The sequence below is a fragment of the Nothobranchius furzeri genome, chromosome 1, assembly GCF_043380555.1.
Source record: "Nothobranchius furzeri strain GRZ-AD chromosome 1, NfurGRZ-RIMD1, whole genome shotgun sequence".
NCBI lineage: Eukaryota > Metazoa > Chordata > Actinopteri > Cyprinodontiformes > Nothobranchiidae > Nothobranchius > Nothobranchius furzeri.
Genome location: NC_091741.1, coordinates 59,103,775 through 59,128,819, shown reverse-complemented (window position 1 = coordinate 59,128,819; position 25,045 = coordinate 59,103,775). Strand labels below are relative to the sequence as shown.

The window sequence follows — 25,045 nt, the reverse complement described above, 5'->3', positions numbered from 1 at the left end:
ACACACCTCTAAATGCCCCGTGGAGGAAGGATTTTTAAAAATATAGATTTTTATTAAATAGTTTCATATTCAACCTTTAAATCAACAACAAGGCTTGTTTTACAACATAAATAATAAAAAGGTATGAATCCAATTTAAGAAGAAGACATATATAATTATATTCCCAAAGATTGGAAGAAAACAAACAAACAAAAAAACACAGAGACGAGTGGATAAAAGATAAATAGTTTATGTGAAACTCTCACATAGCATTTACCTTGACTCTATACATAGTGTGATATACAACAGGTCATTATATTTTACAGTTTGACATAATGTGTTTTTTTTTGTCAGCATGCACTTTAAAATGACAACAAAAGGCTCCACAGATATACAGTTAAAACTAGAATTTTCCCCACAGTAAAACATACAAAACATAATCTGGGATCAAAAGCCTGACAGCTCGAAGACACGGTGGAGAAGCACAGCATCAGACTACCATGGGTTTTACAGAAAGACACAAAAATACATTTCTGGATTCAAAAAAATAAACACCTTTTTGCTTGCTACTTACAACATCAGCCTAGAAATACACAAGAACAAGTTTCTCTTTGACAAATCAAAAGAGTAAAGCAGCATGTTTACTACACAGAGAGGATTGTGGGTACAGGGTGAACAGCCAGCCTAAAACTGTTCAGGTCGCTACCAACATGCCACATGAGTTGTGCCACTTGTGAGTCCTGCCCAGCAGCTTTTTCTTCTGCCCTTTTTGTTTGTTTGTTTTGTTTTAAACGGGCTGCTGAAATCACAGTGTGAATCGGTGCATTTTGTTTTCGGGTGCTTATTGCAAATCCGATTTGATTGTTTGGGTTTGAGGGGTTGCTACTGTGCAGGTGTAGCCGCTGCAGAAGTCCTACTGTAAGACTTGATTCATTTCTGCTACACTTTTGCTCCATTCCCGCATGGGGAAAAAAGGTTTGGAAGAATCAAGTCATGCAGTTGTGTGTGTGTGTGGTTCTTTTTAGCCACCAGGACTTATGAGGATTATTCTGGCAAGAATAGTTTGGTTTGCAAAGAGAACAAAACTGCAGCACTATCGAGGGTAAGTTGCATGGTAAATGAACGAGGAAAGGGACTTCTGCAGTGGCAGCTGCAACACGGGTGGGTGGGGGGTTCTGTCTTATTCAGGTTTGTGCTAAAACTAACTGGAAGATTCAGCATCAGCTCCACTCAAAGGTCCATGACCCAGTCTTTCAAACTACAGATCTCAACCTGCAGTTTTAGGACACACACACACACACCCACACACATTTAGAGCAAATAACCTACTGAAGTTACCAATAAAAACAAAGGCATTAGTCCATGGTGTCAGATTTATTCATCTCGTCTCTACACTGTTTAAACCATAAGCAGCTTTCTATATGAATTGACTCCATTTTTAAAACACAAAGTGCCTCAACTGTTACATCTTGAAACACTTATTGCGAGAGGAGACACCACAGCAAGAGAAGTGATTAAGTGTCACGGTGCAACCAACCATCTTGATACCTGACTTGCCATCAAAAGACAGATGTGTGAACAGAGCAGCCTGGCCCAGTTGTGCTGTAATTTTTTCTTTTGTATTTACAAGAGCGACGTTCATCACAGACAGTTTCTTGTCCTGTTTTTTTCTCATCCAGTTCCAAAACAGGAACAGACAAAAGAAAGGAGAACTCAGGAAAGTGTGAAAGTCTTCCCAGAATTCTTAAGGACCATTAAGTTGCTCCCAAGCTGGCTGAGGCTCCAGCTGGGAGGCTTTGAGTCATCAGTTTCTGCACGGCCTCCTCCAAATTGTCCTTTGGGGGTGGCGCTATGGCTCCAAAATGGTTCCTCCACTGCAATAGGTGGTCAATACTGATCACAAACTGCCATTTAAACATGATATGAATAACATCTTTAAAATAAACACATCTCTACATATCAGAAATGCATCCTCTCTCTATCACTTCAAAAGAAATTGCCATGCATGGATCAGTTGGAACAGAATGACCTGAAAGAATCAGGAGTTGTGATCTACTCATCAGAGAAGTGAGGATCGATGTTTAGGTGTAGGGACAAAGAGAAATGTTTGCAAGAGCAGGGGCCTCATTTATCAAGCTTGCTTACGCACAAAACAGGGTCAGAAAACTGCATAAGCAACTTTCCACGCAAACTTTGGGATTTATCAAAGAAAACTTAGCGAAAAAATGCACGTAACTTTAAGTTGACTAAGGACCTGGCTTACGTACATTTTGGACATGGAGAGCACCTGCAGTGCTGCTGCTGAGAAGGATAAAATTATGAAATCCTGCAGCATTATCACTTGTACTGCTTCGTTTTCACACAGAACAAGACCCCCCACATGCACACACACACGCTCGTACACACACATGCGTCCACACTCACACGCGCGCTCGCACACACACACACACAGCCTGAAGCGCAGAATACGGAATGCAGAATATCAGCAGGCGGACAGATAGAGACAGAATGTCTGTCCACCGTTGCCGAACGTCTGTGACAGTGTGTGTCCTGTCACTGTGACCCGATTGATCATGCGCCCTGGCTACTTGTACGGGGAGATCTCCATTTGACTAACTGGTCAGCGTGCGTGACTTTCACCCGGGAGTCTGGGGATCGGATCCCGATTGGACCATTTTTTTTATATCCGCCACAGATCTCTGAAGAATTCACAACATTGACGGCTTCAGCAACGTTGTGCCACTCCGTGGATTTTCTCTTATTAGTTTTGCAAAAGCACTTCCTTTCATTTCTCCACCTCAACCACAAGTACCTTACTTTCTGCTTCTGTGAAATTGCGCTTCCTTGATCTGGCTTGATCTACGGTCACCATTTCATTGGCGGAGCGCTGCAACAGACAGCCTATGTGTATGTATGAGATCCACAAGGCACTTTGCATTGACTATTTATGGCAGTAAGTGGGCGTGGTGAGGGCGGGCTGTGACTAAAATGCAGCTGAGAAACATTCTCGTTAGTCACCGATTTATGAAGCGGAGATTGCGTGCAGCTGTGCGTACTCCATGTTTGATAGATCACAAACCTAGTTGGCGTAAGTACTTTTTTTTTGCTGAGCTTAAGTACGGTTTTAGTAAGGATTCTACGCAATGTTTGATAAATGAGACCCCTGGACTTTTAATTGTTTGACTTTTTGCCTAAACTGAGTGTAAGATGCATCTAACTGTGAACCAGTTGCTAAGCAACCTTGTGCTTCTGGTATAGACACACTTTAGGGATGGGTGAGGAAGGCTGCTGCTTGGTGAGATCTGCTGCTCCTCACCTGTTGATGTGCAGAGTGATTGTGTTGTGATGAAACCGTCTAATGTAAAGACAAACAGCCACTTCACCACTTAAACACACCTGAACCAAATCCAGGTTTGTCTGCTGAAAGAAAACAAATCCCAGCTCCTGCTTTCTAGTTGACAAGATATATTTCATAGATTGGAGCAACACATTTGAGAAAACTCCTTAGTAAGTAAACGCTATTAGCTGTCCTAGAAATTGCTAAATGATGCCATCACTTGATCTGCATAATGTGTATGATTTATTGGCAGTGTGGACGCACAGGGATTAACGTCTCCTGCTCTGACATCAGCTGAGAGGAGTTTACTGTTATACAAAGACTGGGAAAGACACTTAGTGTGTGTGTGGGTGGTGGTGGTGGTGATGGAAGGTGGGGGGAAATATCCTCTGCTAATTGATTGAATTAATTAAATTAATTAGCTGATTCAAAACCCTCAATTTCCTTGATTAGGCTCCGCCCACACTAGAAGAAGAAGAAGAAGAAAAAAATATCATTTCTATAGCACCTCTCAAGATAAAAATCACGAGGCGCTTCACAAAAACAAAAAATGTAAAAATATAAAAAAGAATTTAGAACATGGTTGAAAATATATTTTAAATGAGCAAAAAATAGACAATTGTGATTAAAAAATGTTAAGACAGAGAGAGAGTGAATAGGAAAGAGGGAAATCAGTGGATCCTGAGGAAGGTGGAATAGGTGGGGAGAGCAGAATAAAGAGAGAGTGGTGAAGGACATACAAAAGCCAGCTTGAACAAGTGAGTCTTCAGCTGTTTTTTAAAGGAGACCACTGAGTCCACTGATCTCAGGCTCAGGGGGAGAGAGTTCCAGAGTCTGGGGGCCACAGCAGCAAATTATCTGTCACCTTTGGTCTTTAGCCTGGTGAGCTGCTCAACCAGTAGGCTTTGATCACTGGACCTCAGGGACCTGCTGGGGGTGTAGGGACTAAGAAGATCACCAATGTAAGATGGTGCTTGTCCATGTAAGGCCCTATAGACCAGAACCAGGATCTTGAAATGAACCCTGAAGTTGACTGGCAGCCAATGAAGTTGGAGGAGAAGCGGTGTGATGTGGGTGTGTTTGGAGGACTTGGTCAGAAGCCGAGCACAGGCATTCTGAACCACCTGTAGACGGTTCAGGGAGGTTCTGCTCAGACACGTGAAAAGAGAGTTACAGTAGTCTAAGCGTGAGGAGATGAAGGTGTGGAGAACTGTCTCAAGTTCAGAGCGGGACAGAATGGGACTCAGCTTAGCAATGTTCCTGAGATGGAAGAAGGAAGAGCGAACAAGAGAACTGACATGAGAATCCAGGGTGAGAGCTGGGTCAAAGGTCACGCCAAGATTCCTGACGGAAGGTTTGGTGCGAGAAGCAAGCTGACCAAGAGAGTCTCTGACTTTGGGAACCAGCTTGTCTGGGGCACAGATGAGGATCTCAGTCTTATCTTCATTCAGCTGTAGAAAGCTCCCAGCCATCCAGGTTTTGATAGAGTCTAAGCAGGTGTGTAACAGCTGCAGCTTAGACATCTCATGGGGCTTAAAGGAGATGCACAGTTGGATGTCATCTGCATAAAGATGGTAGAATATTCCTTTGAAGGAGCTCAGGATGTGCTGAAGAGGATGCAGATAGAGGAGGAAGAGCAGAGGCCCCAGCACAGAATCTTGTGGGACACCATGGGTAAGGGAGGTGGTGGAGGACCTAAGCTTGGAGACGGCCACAGAAAAGGAGCGCTCAGAGAGATAAGAGGAGAACCACTCCAGAGCGGATCCTGATAGGCCTACCCAGTCCCTCAGCCTCTCCAGTAGCAGGTGATGGTCAACAGTGTCAAAGGCTGCAGGCAGGTCCAGCAGGACTAGAACAGAACAGTCCTCTACATCACTGTGAGTCAGAAGGTCATTAGAGACCCTAAGAAGAGCTGTTTCAGTAGAATGAGCTCTACGAAAACCTGACTGGAAGCTATCATAGATGTTATGTTCATCAAGAGCAGCTGTGAGTTGTTTAGCCACAAACTTTTCCAAGATCTTGGAGATGAACAGAAGTTTAGAGATGGGTCTGAAGCTGCTATGGAGAGAGGGGTCGAGACTCGGTTTTTTAAGAAGCGGGTGGATTACAGCGTTCTTAATGTAAGCAGGGACCTGACCAGAAACCAGAGAAGCACTAATAATGGAGAGCACGCTGGGACCGATGGACTGAAAAGCACTTTTAAACAAAGATGAGGGTAAGATGTCGAGGGGGCATGCAGAGGTCTTCATAGAGTTGACTAGTTTGGTTAACTCAGGCAAAGAAACAGGAGCAAAGCTATCTACTCAGTACCCTTTTAGAAGCTTTTCGATCCTCCTTTCCACACAAATCTATTTTATGCAGCGAAAAGCTATGATTCAGACAGTCTGTTTTTGGCACCCCCGGGTATTTGTGGCACATGGAGCATTTAAAGTAACAACATAGCAGTCATACTTTACATGCTCACTCTTACTTTGGGAACTAAAAGGGGTGGGGCATGTTTTCCAGATGTGTTGCTTCAGTCTGATGCTGAAAAATGCTTTTGCAAGTATTTTAAAATTTGGGTAGGCATGAGCAAACTAACCAGCTGATTTTAAACCCATCATCTCCCCTCTTAGTTGTTCACAGCAGTTATTTTCATAGTTTATTTTGGCAACATTTCACTGAATAACAATGCCTCACAATTGTGCAAACACACACACACACACACACATACACACACACATAGGTTATGATTGATGAACAACCTTCATCACATGGCTTTTAGACGGTTACCTTTCTGCCTCCGCCGTTCCTTCCTTCAAGCCATTAAGATAGAACGCTGCTCTCTGCTTGTGTGAAACCAGTAAAGACCACCTCTTTGCAGTTATCTGTTAGCAAACAACCAAAAACACAACAGCTTTGTTGGCGAAGAAAAAAAAAACATAAACCCATTTGAATGATCAAAACTTTGAATAAAAATTCATGTCTGTCTCCTTTTCCATGCCACATTGTTCACCAAAGATGGCTACCCAATGATCCGTGCATACACATGAGCAGGCTCAGCCGCTGGTGAAAAGAGACAAGACTGTACGTGTGCTTTTGTGAGCTGAAAGTTAAGTTCTGACAGATCAGTCCTCCATCCATGTCCCCGTGAAACAGACCTTCACATAAAGTCACAGTCGTATGTAGTTAACAGTACCTGACATCTCTCACTCTTTCTTTATTCTTTCTTTGTGGAAGCACGTCATTTTCATGGTTTCTAAACATACAATATCCCTGAATATTCATATGAATTGAATGTATATGGCTGCTAATTATGAAGCCACCTGTTTTTTTTTTATTGCAAGTCTCAAAGTACAATATCAAACCAAAGAGAACTCACAGCAGAACAATCGAGTTAGGGTTGTTAGCTAAGCACATGTACCTTCATCAGTATGACAACAACTTGTACAGATTGGTGCAACGTGAGCTACTTATCATTTAGCCACATCAAGAGTAGAGTTCACGCCAAAGCTGGGTGTTCTGTCAGGGCTTGTGATGGCGTGGTTTGGGGCCGAAGCAGCCAAGAACTGGATGTTTCACAGGATGGATGGGATAGGGGAACGAGAGCGGCGCAGGGGGCAGGGTGATCCATAGGGCGAGGTCACAGGAGACAACCTCAGGGTGTTACCGACAGTGCCTGCTATGTTGTTTAAACTCCGGGATTTCTCATAGCCTTTAGATGAAGTGGGAGGGGGGTCAACAAAGGTGGTGGTTGAGTTGGTGGTGGTGCAGGAACATGACATGAACACACACAGGCAGGCAGGCAGGCAGGCAGGCAGGCAACGATCCGAGTCCGAGGCCAGCCGATTGAACCAAGACAAGACAGGAGACAGGAGTGAGACAGAGCAACAATAACATTCTGCATGGTGAGAGCATGCACAGAACATCTCCTAAGGCAGCCCAAGTGCTGCTGTGGAGGAAGCCTGAACAGGTCTGGAATTCTGTCTGAACACAGGAACTAAACCCACAAATATACTGACTCATTTTAACTATCACCTTTCAACACAAACTAATAGTCCTAAAACTCAGAATCTGAAGTTTTTGTAGGCTAATATTAATAAGAAGAAAAGCAAAAGAATAAGGAGGATGTGTTGTTAATGTGATTACCTGCTTGTTAATTACATATTGTCATAAGGCATGTTTCCATTACCAGAACTCCAGGGTAGTTCCTGGGATGGGGAACTTTATCAGGAGATAGGATGTCCCAGTTCTCTCAGCTGCTGTGTCTCCATTCAAATTCAGCCCTTTCAGAACTGAGTGATGTCACTGATCAGCCCCCAAAAGCACCCAAAGTAACATTGATAGTATTAAAAGTGTTTATTTTATAGAAGTATATAATGATTTCATCCATTCAGAGGACAATAGCAGCTCTGAATTTTGTGAGACAAGACTCGTCAATTAAGTCTGTGGTCTGTAGGGATGGGTACCTTTGACATTTGAATCGATTCGGTACTAATTCCCGGTACCTAGGAATCGATATGGTACTTAACGGTACCAATTTTAGATACTTTTGAGTGTTTAATATTTTAATTCTCTCTTATAATTAAATATATATTTTTCTCAATATATAACAATATTTGATGAATATCACGATAAATAACATTCAACTGTTTGTATTTTAACATCGTCCTTGTAGTTTTATAAGCTGATAATTAAACTGAAGCAAACATCTTTACTGTGAACTAAATTTACTGAGTATCTTCATTCCTTTTGCCGTCTTTTTTAATTTGATTTTTCCTGCTGGGAAGTTAGAATTTCCGAGGAGAAAGCGAACGCACCATTAGCTGATAACAACGGTGGCAATGGAAGCTAACATATCAAGCTAACGTTAACTTAAACAGTTTATTTAGCTGCTGGAGCAGACTAAAACGATGATGCCTCACACTTAGATCGTTGTCGCTGGTTTCATCTTCACCCAATCACCCGTCGCATTTAGTAAAGTGAAGCCAAACTTTAGAGCGCTTTCATGTTCTTCTAGTCGGAAATTTGGAGTTCCGAGGAGAAACCGAACACACCATTAGCGGAACAGAAGCTAACATATCAAGCTAACATTATCTTAAACATTTTATTTACCAACCGGAGCAGATTAAGATGAGGATGTCTCACTTAGATCCTTGTCGCCGGTTGTTACCCATCACATTTAGTAAAGTGAACCCAAGCTTTAGCCTGCGTTCTTTCTACCCATGCTGCTCTGTTTACAACTGGCTCGCAGTGACCGACATAACGCTCTTGTGCATGCGCAGCTGTCTAGGCAAGTTCTCATTATGGACCTCGCAAACGAGGCACCGTTTCAAATGACGTGAATCGGTGCTCAGTCGGTACTATGGAATTCGGTCGGTACCTTATAAAGTACCGAATTCGGTACCCATCGCTAGTGGTCTGTGGGGGAATTCCCCCGTTTTTTACAACAGCTGTGGGGGAAGTATCCGGTGTCCAGAGTTAGATTTTAAATGCGATCTGTGCTTTTTTGTTTTTTGCTTCCATTCTGCTTCACCAGCTACTCTTCTAATTTTACTGCTGCCGGTTGTTTTGGACAACTGCTGATGGCATTTCCTACTGAGTTACAACCAATCAGTGTGAGTTTACCTGAGGTTCCGCTCAGCTACTCCACCAGGCCGTTCGGAGTACCTGCTTCTGTGCAGGTGTTCAGAAGGTTCCTGAAAACGGCCAATCGGACGGCCCGGTCAGGTGGAGACACACACGTCGGGAGGTTCCTGTAAAACTATCCTGAATTTCTTGTAGTGGAAACACGTCTAAAATGATTTGTGTTTGGTCTTACTGCCTTGGGACTACAGATGAAAATGAGCAATTATGCAATAATCTGTCTCATTTACAGTATTTGATAGTTCATTAATGAGCACTGTCCCGAATAAACAAATAAAAACTCAACATGTTAAGAATAAATTATAAATATTAGATTCTATTTCAACAATTGCCTCAGGAAGTGGAGCCTTTTATGCTCCTGAAGCCTATTGCATTTTTTTCATTCGTCAGTGTTTTTAATCATACAACATATTGATGCACTTTCTTGATATAACACACTGCCATAAGAGTTTGTGAGAGAAAAACTCTCCCTTTGAGATTTCCTTTGGTTTTGTAGTTTTATTCCCTTAAAGGTTTTAGATCAGCAAACAAATTTCAGCATGAATGATAACCTGAGTAATAACCAAGCACAACACTTTCTGACAACATGATGGTGGTTAAATGGTCTCAAAAAGCAAAACATCATGCCATGCTCTAAAAAACTTAAAATCATTTAAAGCCCTGTAGGCCTCCCTTGGTTAAAGACCATGTTCACTAATCTTCTCAATGCATTTGCAGCAGGGCTGCTCTATTATGGCGACAATGGTCATCTTAATTATTTAAGACGATCTTTAATCAACGTTTACTTAATTTACTTATTTGGTCATAACATTGCACAGGGCACAATCAGAGCAAAAGACAAATAAGTAAAAAAAACAAAACAACAAATAACAGGATAATCACAAACACAAATCCTGATTCTTTACGTAAAAGAGGCAACACACTTGCTCATAGTTCGATATACCGAAAGGGTAGGGTTGTCACGGTAACCGGTATAGCGGTAAACCCCGGTAAAAAAGTTGACAATAAAAATAACCGTCCAGTTTTTAAAAAACTATATTATCTCGGTGGGTTTACCGTGGCCGCGGTTTCGGCGCGATGACCCTTACCAGCCACCGTCGCTTCAGCTGAAGTTCCCGCTGCGCGCACACGCACTTTTTAATTTGCAACGGCACCAAAACTTTGAAGCTGAAATAATGGCCGAAGGAGGCGACGGCAGCGCCCAGGACATCCATCAGCCCTCAAAGAAGACTAAATCGGAAGTATGGGCATATTTGGGATTTCTGAAAAATGCTGAGGGACAGTTAATAGAAGACGGCTATCCCGTTTGCGGAACGTGCAGGAAACAAGTGTCTGCAGAAGGCAGCAACACTTCAAATCTCATGGCACATCTGCGTGACGATCACCCACGTCTCTACAGCCAGTGCAAGGTAAGATAACATTAGCATTTTAGCTGAAATGCATGACGTGAGGACTTTTGGTTGAGGGAGAATGCAACGAGTCACTATATACTGCAGCCGCAGCGTCCTCTGGCAGCATTTAAACCGTGTCACGGACACCCTGTTGCTGGATGAAGCATCTTATTTGTTGATGATGAAGAGAAATATACAATTAGTTCCTTGTCATGGATTTGTTTACTTATTCAATGCCATTTATACTTGAACATTTGGATTTGATTACATAGTGTAGTAGTTATTTTAGTAATTTGTTTAAAGTGGCTATTTATTTTAAATACATATTTTTTTAAGGTTGACTTGTACAGCGCTCAAGTCAAGTGTGGACTGGAGTTTTAGATTTTCATTTTGATAATGAAGAAAACAAGTATATGAGAAAACAAGTGGTGTTTCTTTGATTTGTTTACATATTTTTTATGTTTTGAATGTTTGGATTTGTATAATTTAAACCTGCACTGACTACTGTAACATGTTCCAGAAAAATAAGCTATTTATTCCTTTACTTGTGAAAAGTTGCACTTTTGCTAAGGCTTTGTGTTATTTTAGGTTTAATAAACACTGTTAAACCTTTTCAGAACTATTTCAGTTTGTGTAGAACACGACTATCAATGCTTTCTGAACATATGCAACACCGTTTAAAAAAATACCGCGATAATACCGAAAACCGTGATAATTTTGGTCACAATAACCGTGAGGTTAAATTTTCATACCGTGACAACCCTACGAAAGGGTATAGGCAGAAGTTTCACTTAATTAAGCTAACCTGCAGAGAATATCGACAACAAAGTTATAGAAAGTAGGTAAGGGTTACTAGAAAAATCGATAGGTTGTTTGCTTGGAGCTTTTGGGAAAAAAGTCACAAAGCTGGTCTGAAAAGTCGTTAGAAATGGCAACAAAGTTGCAAAGTTGCCAAAGCTGTGTGGGAGGTGCGCTTGATTTGCAACTCGGAGTGTGAGAGTAAACTGCTAGAGGTTACAAATAATCGGCTCATTTTGTGTTTGTAATCGTTCACAACCGAGATCGTAATTGTGATTAAAATCTGATAAAACGAGCAGCTCGTAATTTGCACTGGTCTCTAGAAGGCCTTGTGAGTCGATCTCTGTGGGGAAAACGCTCTGGCGTTTCTGTTTCAGCAGAAGTTAGCCAGAACAGAAGAGAGCAGAAGGTTTTGGAGTCTTATTTCCTGTTATTCGTACTTCTCACCTCTGATTGGCTAACAGCAACGCAACTGTAACACTATATCCATAAAAAAATGATAAATAATGAAATATATAACGTCACAGTTGCAAAGCAAACTGAGTCGGTGGTAATATCACGTAGCTGTTATCCAATAAGAGGCAAGATGTACTAATGTCAGAAAATGAGACACCAAATCCTATTTCTGAAGCTACGTACTCCTCCAGCTGAGTTCTACGTCCTCAAACAGGAGCATCTGAGCTTGTTTCTCCAGAGAACAACTAACGCCAGGTTCACACCAGCTGCGAAGCGCTGCAAAGTAGATCGCTCACAAAATTCAAGCGCTGCCCGCTGCTCCTCTGTTCCCATCAGGTGAGAATTTTCAATGAGAGCTTCTGCTCACGCCTACTGTTTGTGTTTATCCACTACTCATGTGCAAGAGATAACTGCTGCTGGAGGAGCTGTGGTTCTACTCCAAACTCCTCCTGAATATCGGAGCTTCTCACCTTATAGCAGCCTGAGTGGGGAAGGGGTGGGTGTGGCTAACTTTAGCTTGTTCTCTTAAAGTGACCGAGCCCTGAAACGGCTCATTCGGGAAGATACTGAAACCATTTCGTGTGAGTGGGAACTCTGTAAAAAAAAAACCCAATAACATGCTTTGTATAGATCATAGAACTATTATAACTTAAGAAAAAAGAGGCCTAATACATCCCTTGAATTTGTCAGTTGAAAACATCATTTTGTGTTTACTCAGGTTATTTTTGGTATTGGAAGTTATCTGACAAAAGAACAAAAACAGAAGGAATCTTTTAGGGGGAAGTAGTTTTACATCAATGTGAATAAAGCTTCAGTGATACATTGTCAAACTGCTCTGTCACACTGAAGCAAATGTTTTAAGTAGAGTACAAACTTAAACATTTGCATGTATCTTGTTCAGAACCATAATATGTTCATTCTGAGCGTAAAACCAGGCACCACATACTGATGATGTTGGCTTAACTCTCTTATCTATACAGATTAACACTTTACAGCTGCTCAAACCTGTAAGCTGCATGTGGTTCCACATTTGCATTTGGTCCAGAATAAACAAGCAAGCCAAAGCAGCCGTAACATTAGTGCAACATGCCAGTCAGCTGGTGTAAACACTCACGAGCAGCAAATGTTGCCTCATTACCGTACTGCATCCCTCCTATTTGTTTACATTTTTTTAAAATCAGTCAAGCAAGCAGGACAAAGGGCATCATGGATCAGTGCCAACAGGCAGCACAGACTGGATGGGTTTTGCATTCAGATGATGAGCTCTTGTGTTAGCTGAGGTGAAAGAAATGAAGTCACATCTGCTCAGGCGCCCACGCTGTAAAAACAAGTCTGGTAAGGTGCCCTTCAGCGAGCAACACGGTCACCGTTTGCACCTTTAAAAAGCCGACTTTAACCTGCTCTAAATATTTCAGAGGCCACCGAAAGTTTCCACTTTCTTTTATAAGATTTCCCAATCTTTGCTTTTGTTAGACTACTTTTCACACGAGAGGCCGATTTAATTTCGGGGAGTCATTGTTTACTTGGTCTCGGCATGAATGTTTATTTTTGCCATAAGCATGTCCAACAGGGCTCCAAAGCTAAGGAGCAATAACACTAAGTGCAGGATATGTGGACAGCTCCTTGGAGAGGCGGTTAAGTCCTTTTAGGAAGCAGTTAGCCAAGGCTTAATGTTTCCACTTGACTGATCAGATTAACACAACATTCAAGCCTCACGCTGCTCAAGATAACACAAAGAAGTTTATAGAAGAAAAGGGCCTTTAAAAGGCCTGACAAGCATTGTTTTGTTGTGGCCAGCAGGACATATTAGGCAATACATGTTTATGAAACCAGTTTGACCACATTTATTCTGTGTGAAATGTTCCTTACTTGCCTGTTTGTTAGGTACACTATGGTGGTACTAGGTTGGACCCACCTTTGCCCTCAGAACTGCTCAAATATTTGGTGCCACTTTCAAACCGGTTAGCTACACAAGTTAAAAAGCAATAAACAGGTGTAACTAATAAAACTGCTGGTGAGTGTGTTAGATTTAAAAATAGGTCAATTTATCTGAATGGTAGTATTCTACTGGCCACTAGCTAAATGTTATAAAATAAAATATAACTATATGGGTGTGTTGTTTCCTTAGAGGCAGGAGATACCAAACAGTTTACTCTGATTTGGTAGAAGGGTAATGAATGTGGCAACAGCTAAAAGGGAAAAAAAGGAGGGGGGAAGCTGGTTGAAACATTTATTCAAATGTTTCCAAGCAACAAGAAAACTTGAATAAATTAAGAAAAAAGCTACAGTTCTGAGTCAGCTGCATTGGAACCTCAGAATTGTAAAAAAAAAAATTAAATAAAATTGCGACGTGCGCCATTGCTCATGTAGCAATGACAGGTGCACAAGTTACGTTACCTGAACTGACTAGTGCTGAACAAACAGCCTTCCTCCCTCCAGAGATGTTGGTGTACCTGTCACTGAGGACACGGATCACCTGATGAGGATTCAGATTGATGTCTTGTCTTTTTAAGGCCCTTTTCTATTTGACTTATTTCTAACTGAATTAAATATCAGTTGGTCAAAATGCACAGAGAAAGGCCTCTTTTCAGCATGCTTCATGTAAATAAACTGATTTTAATAAACAACTGATAGTATAGTAAAATAACTAGTATTAAAGGATATAAATAATGATGTAGAAAAGTGGTTGAACTTACACTTGCAGTTACCTGATTTTCTTATCCCTCCATCTGCAGGGCAGGTGTAGTCACTAGCAGCAAGGAGGAAACATGTGCCCCCACTCCGGCGGTCCTGTTCTATGGTGCTGGACCTGCGCATGGGCACCCGCTCCTCTGCAGACAAGCTGAGGTCACTGCCCCCACTGCAGTCCGCTGACAAAACTGAGAAAATCATAACACAATTCTCCAATCATTCCTATGTCTTTGATTCCTTGATGTGTACATGTGATTTCTCAAGTTTTTTATTTTTAATATATTTGCAACAACTTCAAAGACGCTTTTTTCACATATCATTATGGGGTGTTGTGTATTGAATGTTATGGTCAAAATGAATTTAATCCATTTTGAAATGAGGCTGTAACATAAACAAAAAAGTGGAAAAAGTGAAGCGCTATGAATACTTTCCAGATGCACTGAATATATCTAATCCATTATTATTTCAATAACTTCAAACTAAAGCATTTTTCAAAGTGCATTTGATACATAGGCTGTGTCTCAATTCAGGGTCTGCATTCTACGTCGGCCGGATTCGTCGGCCGGTTACGTCACAGCGCCGCGACTCGGCCTGTCCCAATTCGAAGACTCCTTCAAATGCGGTCGACGAATGCAGCCTTCTCTTCGCCTGAATGAAGGATGGGTCCGGTGTATCCTTCAATAGGTAGCATTTCCCAAGATGCCTTGCGGGCCGGCCGGCAGAAAAACTTAAAAACAATGGCGGACAGTGAAGCGGGAGCTGTCGGAGAGGATTGTGCATATAAATGTCAGTATAAACTTGAAAACTGTTAGGTTAAGGGCTTTTGGTGATACATGAACGTTATTTTAGTTAGAAATGTTACAGTAAAAGTGCTTGTATTGCGGTCTCGGCTCGTATGTTCGGCCGCGCTCGGTGTCGTACTTCTCCCGCTACGTTTTCCCCCTGATTTTAATGGAAGTTTGTATTTTAGGAACAAAAGAGAAAACCAGGGACTTTATTAAGCTTAGGGCCGAGATGGACCATATGATCACCGGAGCAAAGTATTCGGCGGCTGTGGCATGGAGGTACAATAACATCTCATATTTAAAAACTCGTTTGAGTTTATTTTTTTCTGCGAAAACATGCAAGGAATAACTCGTTGTCCTCTTTTCTCTTCCTGTTTCTTTTCTTACATGTTTGTTAAGACTATTCTGGAGAAAATGGGCATCCAGGAGAAGGTGCCAGCGATGACCAGCTTCTGGAGCTGATCAGGGAGGACATGAGGCTGCAGAGGGAGGCAGAGCAGCAGAGGGCACAGGAGAGAAGGGAGAACTTTGATAGCTTTTTACTTTGCTAGAAAAAAATGGTTGATAAAGATTAAACATGTACATATAAAAGAAATATCTAAATAAAATCAGTTCTGCATTAAACTCTTGAATTTTATTTTTGTTTACAAATGAGAATTGTTTACTAGAGGGTATCCCGCTGGGTCTTGAAAAGTCTTAAAAGGTGATAAATCGGTTTTGGTCAAATTAAGACCCTTAGAAAGTATTAAAAACTATTGTCACATCTTTGCTCAGGCTCAGCTAGTCGAAAGTATTTTCTCTGAATTAGCTCTCCAACAGTCAAGGAAATGATTAAAAAGCTAAATAAAACGTCGAGCTCCATCATTTAAAGTTCCTTCTCCCTGCTCAGCGGTTCCACGGTTGCTAGGCGACGGAACATTCGCCGAGGGAGTTCATGAAGGCTAGGCCTGTCCAAATTCACAGCCATTAACATCCGGTCTACCCGGCCGACGGAGGACGCAGCCCACGTCGGCCGGGTGGGCTGGGTCTTTCGAAGGATGCAGACCCTGAATTGAGACACAGCCATAGTTATGTTATCAAACTTTGCGTTTTAGATTGATGACCATAAAATCAATGCATATATATAGATAGGTTAATTGTTACACTTTTAAACACCAGCTATTAATGTTATCCCGTCCACTGTCTTATTGGGCGACCCCACCAGGAAAGTTGACCATTGAGTAGGGTTGATGGTTTATCTCTTGAGGTCCACGTGGCAGGAGTGAGGATGTGCTCACTCCTCACCCCCTACCATGTGGACCTCAAGAGATAAACCATCAACCCTACTCAATGGTCAACTTTCCTGGTGGGGTCGCCCAATAAGACAGTGGAAGGGTTAAAAGAGTTGGCAGTGTTAATGATTTACATTCCAAACAAGTTTTGATGAATTCAGTTGAAAACAGCGACCAAAGGCTGATGTATAGGACCACTTCCACTACTGGATCTTCATGGCCTGTGCGTGTCTCCATTTCACCAGGCCAGCCTGAAAGGACCATTTCTCGGGCCATTTCAGGGACCAATGGGCCTGAACTGGGCAGTGTTGGGAGTAACGCGGTACAAAAGTAATTAATTACTGTAATGCATTGCTTTTAGCTGTAATGTGGTAATGTAAGGCATTACAGGGAAAGAAAATGGTAATATTTATTCGGTACAATTGTCAGTAACGCGGTAATTACAACGCATTTTTAAACCCAGAATCAAGATGCAGGTTTCTTAAAAATTAAAATTGCGGAAAGCTCAAAATAAAGATCCGGTATCCACATATATGACGTCATTTATGAACTCCACTTTGCAGGCATTCTATGAGCAGAGAGGACGCAGCGGTAATGGCTCAAATACTCCAGCTGCGTCCTGCGCGCGGCCGCTGTTATATTCACTAAATCGCTCCACCAAAACAAAATAATTCACTTGCGATCGTTCATATCAGCCCATATTCTCTGTACTTTCTGTACTTTTCTGACGTGCTTTGCCTCAGCTGAGTTCGTAATATGTGCCCTTGCCCGGTGATTTCAACTCAATGCTGCAGGAGCGCAGCGCATATTAAGCTTTTTTTTTTTTTTTGCGTACGGTAGATCCCTTTGGTTGATTAGTTAGAAAGTAGGAAATGTAGGAAACAGTTTTTCTGGAAGACGGAGAAAACATGCATCATGCAGGAAGGTTAGAGAGAGAAAGGGCAGGAAATTATTCAAATAAAATCAAGAAAACAAAACAAAGTGCTTGAAAAGAAAAAAAGTAGGTAGATTTATCCCCAATACACATTTTTACCAGTGAAAAGCAATAATATATAAGCATTTAATATTTATACATGTGATAGAATCAGATCACCCCAGAAGTCAGTCCCACATCCAGGGCCGTATCAAGGCATTTGGGGAACAAGGCAAATATAGGCTTGGAGCCCCCACCACCTCACTCCCTGCTCATTTAATCTAAGATGGCAGCGTGCTGAGAGTACAGATTGTTGTTGCTTTTATTTAATAAAGCACTGCTATTATATCTGACTGTTTTTAACAGCAATCCTAGCTCAGACACCACATCACCTTCCTCTGGATGTGTCATGAGTTCACTGAGCATCACAAGACCTAATTCATATTGAAATTGTTTTGGTAAAAGTAACTTAAAGTAATGCAAAAGTAGTGTAATGCCTTACATTTTAAAATCAGTAATATTATAATGTAATCAATTACATTAAAATGAGGGTAACAAGTAATAAATAATGCATTACAGTTTTGAAGTAACTTGCCCAACACTGGAACTGGGGTATGTATTCTGAAATGTCCCAATAGAGTCACTGAGCCGGACATTTTTTTCATGCAGGTTCTCCGGAAATGCGTTATAGAAAAATTCCCAAGATTTACATTGATTGTACTTTTAAAACTTAAAAGCACCAAGATCAAAAGCCTGCTGCGTTTTTTTTACCATTACAACCAAATGAGCCCAGTGGGAACACCGCTGGGTTCAGTGTTTTGCCCAAGGCAGAGGATCAAACCAGATTAACAATGACTTATTAACCCTTTGTGCCTGCCGGATCAACAAGAATCATCTAACCTACTTGCCACTTTTCCAGTTGCCTGGCTTTGCTGTATCTTCGCAGGGAAAAAGAAGCTGAAATCAGGATGTGTGAAAGGATGGGGAAGCTTGAGGTCACAGGGGAGTCATGAGAAACATAAAACACCCTTCCACATTAAAGCATACACTAAATGTCACACAACATTGTGCTGTAAGGTTCACGTTTAAGGTCAAACATTGATCAGTTCATGTGGAAAACAACGATGGTACCACTGAGGGTTTCACAAAAATAAACTTACCAGGATGTCTGCATACACCAGGAATCCTCAAAATACCTGTTACCCAAAACTATTCTAAAAGCAGTTTTTTAATGTTATCCTACATTCCATTTCTAGCTGTTGTAGTGGTTACCTGAGTCCACAAAATACCAAATGCAGAAAAACAACAACAAAAATTACCTGTCAAGTTTTGATAACTTACTCCATCATACACAAAGAATGAGACACATGTAATGAATAGCTAATAATGGTCAAACCCCAAAGATGCTCTGTAATGTCTGGCAAAAATGGAGCACATCTCCAGAGGCTGAAAATGAAGTGTCACTTTCACACCAGCCTATGCCATTTGTAATGATAGAATATATCATCAATGGGGTTTTAGTAGCTTTCCTTTGACATTGGAGGTCAGTTGCACAGTGGCTTTCCCTTTACCACACACCCACTTCTGGGCAGTGGGATATTTTTTTTGTCCTGCTGGTCTGGCCTTGCCATTGCCCTCTTTGCAAATAATAATAAATGAAAAATGATTTTTATTTCTGCGCTTTGAAATGATTCCACACATTTGTTTTAAATCTGGACATTTACTATATTTACCATTTAGCATCCCTGCAAAACTGTACTAAATCAAACACTAACAAATATAAAATGCACATATTCAAAGAGCACTGAGACATAATTAACTCGACATTGCTTGTGCTTTCAGTCAAGATATAAATTATCCAGTATTTTTTATCAGATTGTGAGACCTAATGGATAAGGAACCAAGAGTGCTCATCTACCCTTGGGAATCTCTGCTCCAGAATTTAAATAAAGCTGGTATCCAGAGGTCAGAGCTCGTTTCCATCAATACCAGATGTGTCAGAGTACATTACTCACATGGACCTGCTGGAGCCTGAACAACAAATAAACAATCGCTACTGAGTAAATATCTTGAACCAGGTACTCTACGGTTTTCTCAGCTTGAGCTATTATTTTCACAGAACGTTTAGTACTTAGGCAACCACAGATAAAGGCTGCAGGACATACGTGCTATGATGGTTCTGTATGTGTAATTGTTGGCCACAAAGAAAAGACATCTCAAAGGGAAGCCCGTGTACATTTAACTGCTGCAGTAATTAGAAAGAAGAACATCCTCTCCCACACTCTTACCTGAACAGTTGTGTTCTAGTACCCTGCTCCCTTTGACGTGGCACAGGTCACCTTGGGTGCTGTTGCAGGTGGTGTTGAGATCCGCTTTGTAGTAGGTCGGGGAACCTCCTTGCACTGCCTGAGGGATGTGTTTCTTCCTCTTCTTCGGCAGCTTTTGCTTGGCCATGGCCAGAGAGTAGTACATTCCAAAGTTATTGACAATAACGGGCACAGGCATGGCTATCGTTAGTACACCAGCTAAAGCACACAACGCTCCCACCACCATGCCTGACCAGGTCTCTGGATACATGTCACCATAGCCTAGTGTTGTCATGGTTACCACAGCCCACCAAAATCCAATGGGGATGTTCTTGAACTTTGTGTGGAGGGCAGCTGTAGGGTCATTAGGCTTGGCACCAATTCTCTCAGCGTAATATATCATGGTGGCAAAGATTAACACTCCCAATGCCAGGAAGATGATTAGCAGCAGGAATTCATTGGTGCTGGCCCGCAGAGTATGACCAAGCACCCTCAGCCCTACGAAATGACGTGTTAGCTTGAAGATACGGAGGATGCGTACAAAACGCACCACTCTGAGGAAACCCAACACATCCTTGGCAGCCTTTGAAGAAAGGCCACTCAGCCCAACCTCTAAGTAGAAGGGCAAGATGGCCACAAAGTCGATGATATTGAGAACACTTTTAACAAACTCCAACTTGACCGGGCAAAACGTCACACGCACGAGGAATTCAATCGTAAACCAGAAGACACAGACACCCTCCACATATGTGAGCGCAGGATCCGTTTCTATTTCATACTGAGGACCTGAGTCAGGCCCGCTGCTATTCCGTGTTTCAGTTTTGTTGATGATTTTGTTGAAAGCTTCATGAGTCTCCAGGCAGAAAGTGGTGATGGAAACCAGGATGAAGAACAAAGATGCAAAGGCAATAAACTGAAAGAGATAGAGAAGAAAAAAAGAAGGTAATCATCAGTCAGTATCTTGTAATTTAGATTTCTTACACTTGATTTTATTGTACTTGCTCATAATACACAAAAACATTCAGATCATTCAATTATTTTGTTATTGAAGCTATGATAAGTATGGATGGATTCCATGGAAAGGAGCAATGTATAATGAGCAATAAATAGATGAACTCCTCTGCTTTCTTTGTGGAAAACCAAAATAGGAAGGCGGATATAGCATAAATGAATTCACAGCTGCTGGTGTTTCAGGCACTTAACAGAAAAGCAAGTGGGACATTTCTTTAGGAAACAAGAAACACACCCAAGATGAAATAAGAACAATTAGATGTTTTTAGTTTAATTTTTTACATATTCACAAATGAATAACATGTAACTGATCCAATAGCAGTAGGCATGGCGACGTTGCTGTTTGAAGGTACCCCATGGTGTCCCAAAGTCACAGCATCAAGACCACAAGTAGTTTTCTCCATATTGCTCCTGTGGTTTAAATATTTAATTATGTACGTACCCTGTACATCCCTGTATGCACTGGGAAATAAGTCACTGTACAATACAGTCTGGTCTTTGTAGAGCACCCCTCTTTGTACCCCTGTAATCACTTTGTACATACTCTATATGTACCCTTGTGAGAACCCTGTAAATACCCCTATAAGTACTCTTTACATACCCATATTCAATTCAATTCAATTAAAAAAATACTTTATTAATCCCAGAGGGAAATTAATTGCTGTAGTAGCTCAGAATAATAATAATAATCAAGTCATCAAAGAGTTATTGTATATTACAATGGCTGTTGGCAGCAAGGATCTCCAGTAGCGGTCAGTGTTGCAGCGAAACTGAAGAAGCCTCTGACTGAAGACACTCTTCCGTTGTCGGACAGTCTTGTGAAGAGAATACTCAGGGTTGTCCATCATTTTCTTGATTCTCTGGAGAATCCTTCTTTGCATTATCTCCTCCAGTGGTTCCACAGTCGTCCCCAGAACAGAACCAGCCTTTTTTATTAGGCTGTCGAGCCTTTTCAGGTCCCTGCTTCTGATGCTGCTACCCCAACAGACGATGGCTGAAGAGATGACACTCTCAACAACAGACTTGTAGAAGATCTGCAGCATCTTGCTACAGACATTGAAGGACCTAAGCGTCCTCAAGAAGTGCAGTCTGCTGTGTCCCTTCTTGTAAACGGCTTCACTGTTCTTTCTCCAGTCCAGTCTGTTGTCCAGGTGAACTCCAAGGTATTTGTATTCCTCAACCACCTCCACTTCTTCTCCCATGATGGAAACAGTGTTTTGACTCCACCCTGTTTCTTCTGAAGTCTAAAATCATCTCCTTTGTTTTGTTCACATTCAAGGTCAGATGATTGTTTCCACACCATGCCACAAAGTGCTCCACAGCTCTCTGTACTCAGCTTCCTGTCCATCTCTGATACACCCGACAACTGCAGAGTCATCTGAGTATTTCTGTAGATGACAGGTCTCTGATTAGTACTGGAAGTCTGAGGTGTACAGGGTGAAAAGGAATGGTGAGAGTACAGTCCCCTGTGGTGCTCCAATGTTACTGATTGCCTGGTTTGATGTGCAGTTCTTCAGCCTCAAAAACTGTGGTCTGTTTGTCAGGTAGTCTTTAATCCAGGCGATAGTTGAGGCCCCCACCCGTGTCTTCTGGAGTTTCTGGCAAAGCACATCAGTATGAATTGTGTTAAATGCACTGGAGAAATCAAAGAACATGACCCTCACAGTGCTGCCTGCTTTGTCCAGATGACAGTGGGTTGGTTGAAGCATATAAGTACTCTGTAGTTATCTGTATGTACCCCTGTACATACTTCAGGAAGTCTTGAATTTACAAATATCCCTGGTTCTCTTACTGCTAGAACAGATTTCTGTGAACAACCTACTACACTCCTTCTCCCTCCCACAGTACAACCACTGTTGTGAACTGCTCACTGCGCTCTGAACAAATCGTTTCACACTCTGCCTTGTTTTCAAATCGAATGACTCACACACTCTCAAAATATCATTGCCACTATTTGGGTCGCCCTGATCCTGAACCATGTGCATGTTTTCTGCTGCTACTCTCTGAACAAGCTATTATACGTCCTTCTTTATTGGCCTTTAATCACATGTGTGTTCAGTCCTATTACCTGAAGATTTTACAGGCACAAGGCAACCATAATACTTAAGAGAGGTTACTTCGGATCACACCAATAATCCACCCCTACTGGCAATGTCATTTAATAATAAAATACTAATTCAGTGTATTATTACAATTAAACCTAGAAGTGTTAGTTCCATTCACAAACTACAATATATTAAATATATCAAATTGTTTCTTTCTTCCTCCTGGTATGACACTGGCTGAAACAGCAGAGCTACCTGAGTTTCATCATGCTGCTTAGATGCTGTATAAGCTAATGACACCTGATGCCTCATGCTGAGCAGTCACTGTCTTTTTTTTTTCTGTGGAATAAAAGATGTTTCTCCTGCAGATGAACACTGACCACATCACTAGACTTATACAAAAGTCTCTAACACGTGAAGTACAGCAGTGATGCCCGTCATTACAAACACAAACACACTCTCACACACACACACACACACACACACACACACACACACACACACGCGCACCCATGCATGTACACACTCCTACACACACACACACACAGATGCACGCACACATGCATGCACACGCATGCCCACGTGCACACACACGCAGACACACACACACATGCATGCATGTACACACACACATGCATGCACATGCGTGCACACACGCACATGCGCAGACAAACACACACATGCCCACACACACACACACACACACACACACACACACACACGCACACAAAGTATTTATGATAGACATTAAAAATGCAGAAGCACCACCCTACCATGTGATTGCAAGAGGCACACGCCTCTCGACATCCTGATTTCCAGCACACACACTCTGCATGCTAAATAAGTCCTGTTCTTCAACAAATTAATTTTTCAATGTATTGCAATGCAGCTGCAGAAATAGTCCATGTGAATATTGCTCATTTAATTTAACCCAAGGAAATTTTTCACTGATGATGTCTGTCTGATATTTTACACCTCAATCTCATGACCTTCACATGTGTGTCACATCTGGAAGTGCACATTCATCCAACAGGTTCAGGGGGAAGCCTGGATGTCCCCGTCTCCACATTCCATCTTTTGCTGAGGGATCCCAGGAATTTCCCAGACCAGACCGGAGCTTGTACCAACTCAATCACATCAAAACAAAGAGGACATGAGCTAACATTAGCCTTATTCCCAGCTATGCTTCTGTGTGAAAACACACCAGCATGAAGAATATGTGAAAAATATCCAGCTGCATGTGCAGAATGAGAGGTCCTGGTACAAAACATATTAAAGCGGTGCCTGTTTAGAAGATGTGTCACCACAAACTAAAATCCTCAGGCATCAGGGGGGAAATGGCATGTATCCACAGGAAAACAGGTACGATGCAGCTATTCTATTTATTTATTTATTTCAAAATGAAAATAGAAAATCTGAAGCGCAACAACCCAGGAATCTTGTTTTCCTTTGTTTTTAAATACAGGCAGATTTTTAATAATCTTAATACATTTATATATTTTCATTGAAATGAAAGGCTTCTTGCTGTATTATTTTTTTCTATTATTATTTTTCAATTGACCAAAATTAATAGAAATTTATATATTTTTCTTTTAAATAGCTTATTTCAATGATCCACTTTACTTTTTGGAGTCTCATTTAAATATTTCATAGAAAAAAGGACAAAAAAACAAACCCATTTCATCAGACCCTTTATGATTAACCTGTTCTTGTTTTATTTCAGTTGTATCATAACACATGTTAGCTGGAGGAGGGAACCTCCACAGGCTGTGAGCCTCACAATAATTTAAAACTGGGTATTTTTATAACATACTAATAAAAACATTTTTGTTGCACCATTCTGTCTTGATCAATCTTAATGAGGCATTTACTTTCATTTAATTTGACAAATTTCTCATAAAACATCAATTAGAACAAATAATTGTTGAAATCCATGTCTACAGCTTTAATGTATCAGTGCTGAAGCAGAAAACTCCTCATCGTCACATCTTGGTCACCTTTGGAACTCTTCCAGACCACAAGACACGAGACAGCTTTGATTCTTGGTGGGATTACATTTGGCTGCTGGCTTGGTGCCACCAGAGCCAGTGGGCCAGGATGCTGACGATAAACCCACACGGCATCCCAGAGCACAGAGGCAAATCAAACAAGAGCACTGCAGCTTTGTATGCTCATCTGATTCACACTCAACAGATGAAATGATAAATATTTCAGTGGACTTCTTTTAGTTTTACTCCTCACTGATCCCTACAATGTGACCATCATCTGAGGAACTTTTCCAGTTAAAAAATAAATCATCTGAAGCTTTTCACCTGTAGAGAAATTGTCATTTATGTGAGCTTATTCACATTTTACTCCACTTCTCCCTCCTTAGGCCTTTCATTCAGGTCTTTGTTGTCCTTGTCTTCAAGCAAGATAATTTTCCTTTCCCTTTTGA

The 25,045-nt window shown here is 41.4% G+C and overlaps 1 protein-coding gene across 7 annotated transcripts in view; it reads right to left on the bottom strand.

Annotated features, from left to right (window-relative positions):
* Positions 1–213: 213 nt before the first annotated feature.
* Positions 214–25,045, bottom strand: part of kcnc2 (potassium voltage-gated channel, Shaw-related subfamily, member 2) — a 145,366-nt gene continuing 120,534 nt past the window's right edge. The window contains exons 2-6 of one of the 7 annotated variants that reach the window (XR_008562975.2): positions 19,535–20,465; positions 14,283–14,465; positions 13,984–14,045; positions 6,089–6,183; positions 214–1,853 (exon numbers count right to left, since the gene is read on the bottom strand). Coding sequence is in view for 5 of the 7 variants with exons in the window: in XM_054739517.2 (XP_054595492.2) it covers positions 6,874–7,010; positions 14,283–14,465; positions 19,535–20,465 (1,251 nt within the window). In the remaining 2 variants the exon portion in view is untranslated. Of the gene's footprint in view, positions 1,854–6,088; positions 7,011–13,983; positions 14,046–14,282; positions 14,466–19,534; positions 20,466–25,045 lie in introns of those variants that run through there. The other 6 variants (XR_008562976.2, XM_054739522.2, XM_054739520.2 and 3 more) reach the window with 6 other exon arrangements.